The 12,635-nt window shown below is 47.5% G+C and overlaps 1 protein-coding gene across 1 annotated transcript; it reads right to left on the reverse strand.

Annotated features, from left to right (window-relative positions):
* Positions 1 to 1,337: 1,337 nt before the first annotated feature.
* On the reverse strand, positions 1,338 to 9,718 carry WDR46 (WD repeat domain 46). Its single transcript, XM_069985438.1, has 17 exons — positions 9,655 to 9,718; positions 7,449 to 7,607; positions 6,326 to 6,433; positions 5,979 to 6,059; positions 5,755 to 5,867; positions 5,468 to 5,555; positions 5,324 to 5,385; positions 5,124 to 5,228; positions 4,505 to 4,655; positions 4,290 to 4,425; positions 4,086 to 4,185; positions 3,854 to 4,007; positions 3,601 to 3,748; positions 3,416 to 3,510; positions 3,232 to 3,327; positions 2,604 to 2,717; positions 1,338 to 2,133 (listed from the first exon to the last, which is right to left on the reverse strand). Exons 1-17 carry the CDS (start codon positions 9,679 to 9,681, stop codon positions 2,026 to 2,028), a joined length of 1,845 nt encoding a protein of 614 aa, XP_069841539.1. The 5' UTR covers positions 9,682 to 9,718; the 3' UTR covers positions 1,338 to 2,025.
* Positions 9,719 to 12,635: the final 2,917 nt, after the last annotated feature.

Below are 12,635 nucleotides of genomic sequence, written 5' to 3' on the forward strand. Positions count from 1 at the left end.
AGCCAGAAGCAGACTATAAACAGAGAACAGGTCATAAAGGAAAGACAGATTTCTCCTTTTTCAAATCCATTCAGGGCTTTGGCTTAAAAAATCTGTCAGATAATCTGTGTGTAAATGCACCCTTCCTCATCGCTGCTCCTCTCCAGGTGCTGGAAAAAGCTGGATCCTGTACTGGGAGATGTTTCCCAGGACTGTGTCCAGCTTTTCAGCGCATCATTTCGTCATTACTGTAAATTCGCTTATCTCTAGTCAGGACCAGAGATGATTGAACATGGAGAACTCTTAGGTTCGATTGAACTCGAACCTTCATCATTTGATTCCCGCTGCCTCCCCGTTCCGTGGAGAAGGTGGAGTAAGGCCAAGTACTGCCTGGAAAACAGGGATGCAACTTAGGTAATAGGCTGTATCCCCGTTTTCCAGGCGGTACTCTGGCTTGCTCCACCTTCTCCACGGAACAGGAAGGCATCGGGAATCTAATGACGAAGGTTCGAGAAGTAAGCAGTTTTGCTAATGCAAAGTATTTGCAAACTTGCTCTACATTTTTACATTCCCTGTCACCTAACAAAAGTTACGGTGTTGCGAATACTCCATGAAAATATTTTTGGTGTAACTTTTTGGAACATGGGGATTCAGCACGTTGATAAATCTATGAACTGTGACAATTTTATTTTGGTGCAAAATGTCATGTGACTTTGAGGATAAAGTTGTACTTTTTTTGTTTCAATGCACTTGTGGACTTTTTTGCTGCCCACGGAGAAAAGTTTTTTTTTTTTACCGTTTACATAAAACACACTGACTAGTTGTATATAAATGAGGTATGGTCATTACCGGGTACATTCTATAACCACAGAAATGTATATAGTTGTTTCTTAGGGACACAAACACTTATGTGTTTACTGTGCTGTAAAGAAGCTATTGTCCCCTGGTATCAGCCATTTCATTCTGGGGCGAGGCCGACTTTACATGGGAACGCTTTATACCTTGTGGTCACTACAGTCTGTATGTGGCCGATAGCAGCCGATCCCCTCGCTGCTCTGAGGGTGGGAGGAGCACATTCAGGTGGTTACATAGTGGTGGGTGGAGCCTGTTTACAGCTGCACTGAGTTGTAATCTGACTCTCATTAAAAGGGGTATTCCACCCAAGAGCTAAAAAATTAAATGCTCCCACACCTACCTGGTGTAAGGGTCCATTTACACAGAAAGATTATTTGCCAAAGATTTTAAGTTAAAACCAGAAACAGACTATAAACAGAGATCAGGTCATAAAGGAAAGCCTGAGATTTCTCCTCTTTTCGAATCCATTCCTGGCTTTGGCTTCAAATTTTTGGCAGATAATCTCTGTGTAAATGGATCCTTACTCACCAAGTCCCCCTGAGTATTTTCAGCCGTATCCAGTCTTGCTAGCTGCCACTGTTGAGCTTGAGCTAGAAGTTTTTCTAAAAGCCGATCTATATCAAAGATGGCGCAGAGCAGGAAACTACATTTCCCACCATGCAGCGCTTCTGCAGGAATATGTGGGCTTGGGGCATCAGAGGAGCCGCCATTTTGGGGGGGGGGGATTGGGGGTGGATACTAGCAGAGTAAATGAATGGGAGCGGGTCGGCCAGGGAGTAAATGCTTTTCAATGGAATACCCCTTTAAGTGTTAATTACCATGTGGTTTTACAGAACAAAGTTTATATTATACTGAATTTAAAAAGTTGAGAACCACCTTACCTCATGGGGCTCTGCCTTCCCCATACTGCGTCATGTACCTCATACCCCTCCCATTCATCTGTACATCAGACATATTATAGACTCCATGAATCGGGTTTCACTCTAAGATGTACTTATATGTGATTCAAACTATATTTATTGTTCGTCTTAATAAAGATTTTTTCTCCCCACTTTTTTTTGCTCCGAGTTTCTGTAAAACGGCAGGATGAATAATATCTATAAAACATATATACAGCAGTGGGAGCGCCCCCATCTATCATGTCCCCCTTTGTGTGAGCAGCACAGACACCGCATTGAGTGTTGGAGTAAGTCACTTTTTGAAGCGATCCAGCGTCGACCTCTGACCCTGCGGGACCTTTGCCGTATTGCTCTTGTCCTGGCTCTTCTGTCGTCCCTGTATACTCTTCCGGATCTCCGTCTGTCAGAGCAGAATGACGGCAAAGTTATTTCAGTTATATCTCACATCTCTATAATACCTGACATTATATTACATACACTACTTAAAGGGGGTTATCTAGGATTGGAGGAAGCACAGCTCATGTGTTGCAAAAACAGCACCACCCCTATTCACTTCAATGCAACTGAGCTGCAATACCACACACAACCTGAGCACAAGAGTGGCGCCGTTTCTGAAAGAAAGTGGCCATGTTTTTGTAAGCCTGCTTAACCCTTTAAAAGGTGTCGACCCAGCAGCCTAAACCAGTTAGGTACAGGAGGTTTACTACTAATCACTGTAAATATTTGGGGTATGTTTTAAAGAATCCCCCCTCTGATCTCCATACACTTTAAGATCCCACCATATATTTGATCTGAACGACGCGTTGGCGATAAGGCAAAACCATGTGGCCCATACAGGCAAAGTCACTGTCTCCTCTCATGGACACTCACCCTCTTCTCCTCGTAAGCCACTTTCTTTTTACGCTTCAGCAAATTCCCGGTAGAACTTCGTCCTTTTAATTTGCGTCTAGGAGCGAAGCGAGTCTTCTCCCATGGGTCGAATCCCTGAGGAAAGAGAGTGCAAGAAACAGCTGTGAAAGGGATCTAGGTTAAAGGGGTTATGCAGGATTAGATAAAACACAGCTACTTTCTTGCAAAAACAGCACCACCCCTGTCCTCAGCTTCAATGGAACTGAGCTGCAATACTGCACCCAAACTGAGCGCAGGATTAGTGCTGTTTTTGGAAGGACGCTGCTGGTTTTTTTTTTTTTTTTTTTTTAAGATTGGTAACCCCTTTAAATGTCATCCAAGTCTTACATGAAAAAAGGTCACATGAACGATCTGGATAGTTCTGACATGAGTTCAACTTTTAAGACCACATATACATACGGTGTATATTAGGGTTGTCAAAACAGATCCTCCAGCTGTAGCAAAACTACAATTCCCATCATGCCTGGACAGCCAAAGCTATAGCCTTGGCTGTCCAGGCATGATTGGAATTGCAGTTTTGCAACGTAACAACGTAGTACAATGGCACACATTATATGAAGTAATATGAAGAGTTGCAAGGTCGTCTTACCATGCGTTCTACTTGTTCCTTGCGCTTCTGCTCCATAGTGAGAACATCGACCTCTACGAGCTGAGTGGGATCCAACGTGATGAGCTCAGGCTGAATCTGCAGGAGAGGAGCAATGATCGGTCATCTACTAGCCAGGACTGCAATCACAGACGATGTCCTCCACCACCACCACCCTCCATGTTACCTTCTCCAGCAGAGCCTTGACCTCCCATTCCTGCCGCTGCTTCTTGGTCTCATATGGGTTAGATTCCAGACCATCAAAGTTGGCTTCACCCGCACCTGTTGGGAGATGAAGGAGGAAGATTCTTAGGATAGGAAGGACGTAACATGGAGTGAGAAGAATGAGATGGCGACAGAGGTGACTCTGACCTGGCACGATCATACTGGTGAAGCCTCCTCCATGACCAATACCCAGCACGTCTTCATAGGGGCAGAACTGCAGCCCATGGATTGGGGCTTTTACAGACAGACACATGTATGGAGACCGCGGAGCAGTGAGGTGCGTGTCCTTATAAACCTGAGCAGAAAAACACATAAGTGCGGGCAGACCAGACTGAATGGAGAGGTCCATCCAAGATGCATGAGTATATACCATGAAGACTTTATAGATTGGTCATGTTACCTGCACTATGTTGCCGACCCCCGCAGCCAGCAGCCCCCTCTGACTATGACACAAGGACCCTGCACCGAGGGGCAGGAAACATGACGTCAGAGGACGGTATGTCCGAAGGTCGAAGATTGTGAGCTTCCTGTCTGTACCTGAAGACGCCATGTACCTGTATGAGGAATAGGGAGCGTGTCAGAGAGACCGGGACAAGGGGAGACGGGAAGGAAAACCAGAAGCTTCCACCTACATTCCTGTCTTGTCGACACTCAGGGCCCGGACGGCTCCTCTATGACACAACATCTTAACTAGCGGCTCCTTCATGGAAGGGCTCCACAGACTGACTGTACCTGCGAAGAAGAAGAATTACTGTGAAATCCAGATGATCGCAGGTCAGGATGAGACCCCAGATACAGCAGAGTACAGAAGAGATCAGACAAGTGAGAGGAGATACCGTTGTGATGTCCCAGGTGGATGACGGCGTTGTGCGGGTTTTGACACATCACGTTCAGTCTCCCGGCTTTCACGCACGTGGCTGTAATCTCTTTTCCGATGGAGACGTCTAAATACTGCAGGAAGCCTGTGGCGCTCTGGAAAGAAACATAAAACGTGTAAGAAATATTCAGGCTGTGCAGTGAAGAGACACGTCCGGCCGCCTATTACACTTACACAAGTAGCCAGCAGAAAGTGATAGGGCAGGAACTCCATCCGTAGGACGTCATTGAACTTCTTGATGCAATGCAGCTCTATGCCACGGCTGTCGTATATGTACATCCACTTCTTCTGAGCCACCGCGAACATGGTGTGAGTGTGCAGCCACCTGCAGGGAGGGAAAGGGGCAGGGTGAGTATCGGTGATAAGCCCGACTGTATCAACCATCAGGACCAGGTATTACATGGGTTCATAGGGCGTGATTGCTGGGATATGTCACGCACCCACTTATCTTTAGAATGCGGAAGACATGGAGCTGTCGCAGTAAAACTCTGCATGAGACACAGGTGTCAAACTCACCGCCCTCTGGCTGCTGCAAAACTACAAATCCCATCATGCCTGGACAGCCAAAGCTAAAGCCGGAGAGCCGTGAGTTTGACCACATTGAAGAGACTGACAGGACATCGCAGTGGTCAGACCCTCATCAATCTCACACACCCACATATATATCTCACTATAGCTGGTGGGAATGTCCCTGGAAAACATTCAGGTCACAAGAACTTTTTTAAAGTTGGGAAGGTTGCAGGTTCAACTGCTTCATGTCACTTTGTAATGGTAAGAATACAGAGAAAGTCACCTGACGTCATTGACCGTTTCCATCACATTCATCTCACAGCCGAGCTTCTTAGTGTGCCAGTCCATGGAGGCGACGTGACCCCGCTGCCCGGCCAGGAGGAGATGTCTGAGGAGCGAGACACACGGGGAGTGAGTATTATTATTTCTATACCATAAGGTGACAACTCCGGAGGATAAGAGTTGCAGTCTACGTCCGCTCACCTTCCGTTCCGGGAATAGTTTACTCTGTAAGGTCCAAACTGGTTGAGGTTGAGGTTAAAATGCTGCAAATAAAACAGATGAAGATGTGAGGAGGAGGAGGACATAATCCTGAGGAGGCAGCAGGGACTCGGGGCCGGTTCTAACCTTCGATGCACTGGTGATGTCCACCGCCTCGGCTATGTCCTGCTGGGTGATGGTGCTTGTGTCTTCCCCTTCATCTCCTTCCAGAAACCTGCGGCACAGAGTACAGAAGACATATTGTTATTGTGCGGAGGTGTCTGGCAGCCGCTCATCTCCCACCCTCCAAACATGACGGCTCAACCAATGACAACCTATGGAGCAGAGACGGCCTTATCCTGGGATTCCCCACCCCTGTAGTCTGGACTCATGTAATTTGTTACCCCGGGGGCCATGCTCCCCTAGCGCCTCACCCTTCCTCCTCCGGCAGCAGCAGATCGTGTCTCGCCGCCTGGCTCAGTGCCGCCTGCACCTTGTTCTCCTGCGCATTTAGGCGCCTGCGGACTCTTGAGGTGGAATCCATACTCTGGAACACAAAGGGTTAGTGAGTAAAGCCGATGTACAAGTCATGGCCGTCATACACGGATTTATCAAGCTGCCATAGAGTGAATCTCTCTGCCCCCATCCAGGTACTGACCGCCTCCGCTTTCCTCGCCCGCTCGTATCGGAGTAATCGATCTGCTGGCACGGAGGGGGGGCCGGGGAAGGGATCCTGCGCCTGAAATAAAACAAAAGAAATGTGAACTGGGGTAATAAAGGGATAAAATGCAGAGAAGGACTGGTAGAGGTGGCTGCAGGGCCCTGTATATCTGAACGCTGTCTAAGGGCGGCCATGCTGTATGGTCAAGTGATGTTGTATGGAACCAAGTCCAGTAATCTAGAGCGGTGTATATCAACTGGCTCTCCAGTGGTTGCAGAACTACGACTCCCAGCATGCCCTGACAGCCGAGGAAGTTGTGAAGCCCTAGTGATGATGTCACTTACCCCTGAGATTAACTCTTTCCTCTGCTGGTTGTTCTTCCATCTCCCTGAATTCGGTCCCTTTGCCGCCGTCTTTCCGTCACCTCCCTCCTTGCCGTATCTCTTCACTTTCTGTAAACCAGCAGGAATATTAGACATTTATACTGCAGACTGTAGTGGCATTTGCTGGTACTTGTAGTTCCACATCAGTGACTATGGTATATTGTGACTTATTCTATAACTATTAGCAATGAGATGAGACCCTAAATCCCAACCACCCCCTCTAATGAATGTGATGGTTCCCTGAGGGAGAGGATGATGGTGCATGCTGGGATTTAACACGCCCAATCCTTTGACCGCAGGGTATAAACCATCCACAATGGGGTCTTGCAGTGGCTTAGCCCCAATCCACATTGAGGACACTGCTCGGCCAAGTTGAGCATGCATGTGTACAGGGGGGATCTGGAAGAATAGCTATTAACTGTACAAGAGCTAAAGGGGTCCTCATAAAAGATGAAACTCACAATCCTGTGTTCTCGCTAAACAGGTCAGGTACTGCCATCATGGTTTCCACAGAATCCATAACAGCGGTTATGGATTAGCGAGTGTTTGCCATTGTCAGGGGGCTTCCATACTCATCTTGTCCAGATCCCTATCATCTTATCCTCATATCTTGGGGGTCTCAGAACTGTTTGGGGTTGTTCACTGAAAATAAATTTCTTTCAAATCAATTTGTGCCAGATATTGGTAATTTACTTCTGGTACTTCCAGTACTTATCAGCTGCTGCATGTCCTGCAGGAAGTGGTGTATTCTTTCTAGTCTGGAGAGCAGGAGAGGTTTTCTATGAGGATTTGCTGCAGCTTTGCACAGTTCCTGACATGGACAGAGGTGGAAGCAGAGAGCACTGTGTCAGACTGGAGAGAATACACCACTTACCGCAGGACATACAGCAGCTGATAAGTACTGGAAGACTTTTTAATGGAAGTAAATTACAAATCTCTATCACCAGTTGATTTAAAAGAATTTTTTTTGTTAAACTACCCTTCTAAAATCTCTTCCCTCTGATAATCCAGAATCCAAACAATAAAGAACAGTCTAGAAAACCTGATAACCTGGCCCATCCAGTCCTCGTGAATATTTACTCACCCCTGCGATTACTTTATTCTTCTGGGAGTTGTTGTTCTTCTTCCTCCTCCTCCGTCCTGGGTTTCCTCCCTGTTTCGCCTCCTCACTTGCCGCCTTCTTCGCCGCCGGTTCATTCTGTCCTGACTTCTCATCTCCCTCCTCGTAGTATCTCTTCGCTTTCTGCAAGTTGGGTCATAGTTTATACTTAATACACGTTCTATCACACTTCTACAACTTGCTGGGACGTGTAGTTCCACCCCCACTATAACCAATTATATAGGACAATTTTTGCACCCATTAGTGTCAGCTATGAGTGTGATGCATCGGGCTAGCTGACCGTCCTAATGGATAGGATGTGAAAACCAAAGCAATAATATAGCCACACTACAACTCCCAGCAGTCCCTGACAGCCTTCTGGAGAACCGTGGGTTATGGACTATTACTTTATGTCAGTGTTCTCCAACTGCTGCCAAACTACAACTCCCAGCATGCCCTGACAGAGGTTGGCTGTCAGAGCATGCTGGGAGTTGTAGTTTGGTAGCAGCTGGAGTGACAAGTTGGAGAACACTTAGAAAACTATTACACAAAGCGATCTTCAACGACCAACGATTCACAATAAACGATCTCAAACGACTGTTGTGGCGAAAGACCTGAAATCGTTCACCCAAATACACGGAACAATGATCGTTACTTATGATCGTTCTTATGGTCGTTGTCGCGACTGCAAACGACGTCTTATTACATGCGAACGATTTGCAAACGATTAATGATAAAAATAAGTCCAAATTCTATCAAACGACCTACGATTTCTCGTTGGTCGTTTAATCGTTGTCTGCTATTACACTAAACGATTATTGTTCAAATCCGAACGATCTATCGATTTTTCAAACGATAATTGTCCCGTGTAATAGGGCCCTCAGAATATTTTATGTCTGCTGACAGTGTGGTGTAGCTGGCAGTCACCTAGTGAGCATGGTGCCTTTTGGGAATGTGTCTGTGCAGCAGATTATGCACAATCTCAGGTCTCCTACTGTAATGAAGAGTCAAAGAGGAGTTGTAGCTCAGCGTTTGTGCTGCACTCTGGCCGCCTCATCACTCCTTCCTCTTCTTCATGAATAATCTCTGCTGCCCAGCCTTATGTTCGCTCAGAGGACTGATCTGCAATCACATATAGTTGAAATTCCCATCTTGAGTTGGGGTCTAGGGGTAAATCACTTGTCTAGAGACCAGCACCAGTTTGTTTTCTTTGGTTCCAATCCCCTAATGGAAATGAAGTATAGCTATTTTTCCCCCCACATCATTGTATAAAAAAAAAACTAATTTGGACCTGATTGGGAATTCTTTGCACTTTTAAAAATAATACAATAATGAGGAAAAAAAATAAAGAAAAAACAAAGACCTATATTTAATTTCCATCAAGGGAATCGAACCAAAGAAAACAAACTGGTGCTAGACAGGTTATTTACCCCTAGAAAACAGTTCTAACACAGGCTAGGAGGTTCAACTCTACCTGATAGCAGATCAGTCCTCTACTGGTAACGGCTGACTGACGGGCTGACTGAGCAGGAGGCCGTGCAGCATTGATTATTTATGAAGAGGGAGAAGGAAGGAGCGGTGCGGCACACACAACTCCTCTTTGACTCTTCAGTAGAGTAGGAGACGTGAGATTGTGCATAATCCATTGCACCAACACATTATTATCATCAATATAAAGGGGCACTCCTATTAGAATGATTGATTCTGATAGATAATAAATGCTAAAGGAGTAGGAGGCAATGGCGGAACCCCCCTATAATCACATGACCCTGGTGACCCCAGCTGACTGACAGAGTGGAGTGCCCCTTTAATACCAGGACCCTCAAGTTGCCACTGCCTGACATAGAGGGGTATCTAAGCGTGATACACCAGCAATGCTGCAGCTCCTGTATACAGTCTCCCCAACACTCACAGCTGCTGCAGAACTACAACTCCCAGCATGCTCAGAAGATACTGGAAGTTGTGTCGTCATAACTGCGGTATATCAGGGTCTAGCGGCCTCAGTATAACGCAGAATACCATATACAGCACTGTGTATAACCTGGCTGCTCAGCTGTTGGGGAACTACAAGTCCCAGCATTCCCTCCCTCGGGTCGCTGAGCCTTGCAGTCCGGCAGCAGCTGAGCGCCACACGCCGCCGGAGCGGAACATCACATCTCGGGGGAGAGGAACATCCACACGTGGGTCTCACCCGCTTGGGAGCCTTGGTAGTCGCCATGCTGGATGGAATCCTGCTTGTTCCCGGAAGCGGACAATAAAGTTACAACAACAAAAAAAAAGTGTCTGGTGCAGTACGGAACAATAAAGTTTTCTCCCTTCGCTGACGTTACTGCGGGCAGTGGTGAGTCCCCGCCATCTTTAGTGTGGGCGGCCATGTGTATGTGTTTGTGCTGGTTGCCTTCTACATAGTGTATATGAGGTTATTGTAACAGGAGGGACACATGGGATTATTGTGCCCATTATTATTTCTATAAATCTACAGCTAAATGGTCAGTAAGACTTGGGCCTGTGGATACAGTAGTACGGGAGGGGCTGTGGGCAGTATATAGGGGGCTGTATATAGTGTATGTGGGGCTGTATATAGTGTATGAGGGGTTGTGGATAGTATATAGGGGGCTGTAGATAGTACATCAGGGGCTGTGGGTAGTATATAGGGGGCTGTATATAGTGTATGAGGGGCTGTGGATAGTATATAGGGGGCTGTGGATACAGTAGTACAGGAGTGGACAGTATATAGGGGGCTGTGGATGGTACATGGGGGGAGTGGACAGTATATAGGGGGCTGCAGATAGTACATGAGGCTGTGGACAGTATATAGGGGGCTGTAGATAGTACAGGAGGCTGTGGACAGTATATAGGGGGCTGGAGATAGTACAGGAGGCTGTGGACAGTATATAGGGGGCTGGAGATAGTACAGGAGGGGCTGTGGACAGTATATAGGGGGCTGTAGATAGTACAGGAGGGGCTGTGTACAGTATATAGAAGGCTGTAGATAGTACATGGGGGGAGTGCACAGTATATAGGGGGCTGTAGATAGTACGAGGGGCAGTGGGCCGTATATAGGGGGCTGTAGATAGTACAGGAGCGGCTGTGGACAGTATATAGGGGGCTGTAGATAGTACAGGAGAGGCTGTGGGCAGTATATAGGGGGCTGTAGATAGTACATGAGGGGCTGTGGACAGTATATAGGAGGCTGTAGATAGTACATGGGGGCAGTGGGCAGTATATAGGGGGCTGTAGACAGTACAGGAGGGGCTGTGGGCAGTATATAGGGGGCTGTAGATAGTACAGGAGGGGCTGTGGGCAGTATATAGGGGGCTGTAGATAGTACATGAGGGGCTGTGGACAGTATATAGGAGGCTGTAGATAGTACATGGGGGCAGTGGGCAGTATATAGGGGGCTGTAGATAGTACAGGAGAGGCTGTGGGCAGTATATAGGGGGCTGTAGATAGTACAGGAGGGGCTGTGGGCAGTATATAGGGGGCTGTAGATAGTACAGGAGGGGCTGTGGGCAGTATATAGGGGGCTGTAGATAGTACATAAGGGGCTGTGGACAGTATATAGGGGGCTGTAGATAGTACAGGAGAGGCAGTGGGCAGTATATAGGGGGCTGTAGATAGTACATAAGGGGCTGTGGACAGTATATAGGGGGCTATAGATAGTACAGGAGCGGCTGTGGGCAGTATATAGGGGGCTGTAGATAGTACATAAGGGGCTGTGGACAGTATATAGGGGGCTGTAGATAGTACAGGAGAGGCAGTGGGCAGTATATAGGGGGCTGTAGATAATACAGGAGAGGCTGTGGGCAGTATATAGGGGGCTGTAGATAGTACAGGAGGGGCTGTGGACAGTATATAGGGGTCTGGAGGTAGTACAGGAGGGTCTGTGGGCAGTATATAGAAGGCTGTAGATAGTACAGGAGGGGCTGTGGACAGTATATAGGGGTCTGGAGGTAGTACAGGAGGGGCTGTGGACAGTATATAGGGGGCTGTAGATAGTACAGGAGGGGCTGTGTACAGTATATAGAAGTCTGTAGATAGTACATGGGGGGAGTGGACAGTATATAGGGGGCTGTAGATAGTACGAGGGGCTGTGGGCAGTATATAGGGGGCTGTAGATAGTACAGGAGGGGCTGTGGGCAGTATATAGGGGGCTGTAGATAGTACAGGAGAGGCTGTGGGCAGTATATAGGGGGCTGTAGATAGTACGAGGGGCTGTGGGCAGTATATAGGGGGCTGTAGACAGTACAGGAGGGGCTGTGGGCAGTATATAGGGGGCTGTAGATAGTACAGGAGAGGCTGTGGACAGTATATAGGGGGCTGTAGATAGTACATGGGGGCAGTGGCCAGTATATAGGGGGCTGTAGATAATACAGGAGAGGCTGTGGGCAGTATATAGGGGGCTGTAGATAGTACAGGAGGGGCTGTGGGCAGTATATAGGGGGCTGTAGATAGTACAGGAGGGGCTGTGGACAATATATAGGGGGCTGTAGATAGTACAGGAGAGGCTGTGGGCAGTATATAGGGGGCTGTAGACAGTACAGGAGGGGCTGTGGGCAGTATATAGGGGGCTGTAGATAGTACAGGAGGGGCTGTGTACAGTATATAGGGGGCTGTAGATAGTACATGAGGCTGTGGGCAGTATATAGGGGGCTGTAGATAGTACAGGAGGGGCTGTGGGCAGTATATAGGGGGCTGTAGATAGTACAGGAGGGGCTGTGGGCAGTATATAGGGGGCTGTAGATAGTACATAAGGGGCTGTGGACAGTATATAGAAGGCTGTATGTAGTACATGAGGGGCTGTGGGCAGTATATAGGGGGCTGTAGATAGTACAGGAGGGGCTGTGTACAGTATATAGAAGGCTGTATGTAGTACATGAGGGGCTGTGGGCAGTATATAGGGGGCTGTAGATAGTACAGGAGAGGCTGTGGGCAGTATATAGGGGGCTGTAGATAGTACAGGAGAGGCTGTGGGCAGTATATAGGGGGCTACAGATAGTACAGGAGGGGCTTTGGGCAGTATATAGGGGGCTGTAGATAGTACAGGAGGGGCTTTGGGCAGTATATAGGGGGCTGTCACTTTATTGATTCCCCATACTTGGTGTCTAATATTGTGATACATAAAGACGACACATACACATCCAATCCCTTATATATCCAGAATATCAGAAT

The sequence above is a fragment of the Dendropsophus ebraccatus genome, chromosome 10 (assembly GCF_027789765.1).
Source record: "Dendropsophus ebraccatus isolate aDenEbr1 chromosome 10, aDenEbr1.pat, whole genome shotgun sequence".
In the NCBI taxonomy this organism is placed as follows: domain Eukaryota; kingdom Metazoa; phylum Chordata; class Amphibia; order Anura; family Hylidae; genus Dendropsophus; species Dendropsophus ebraccatus.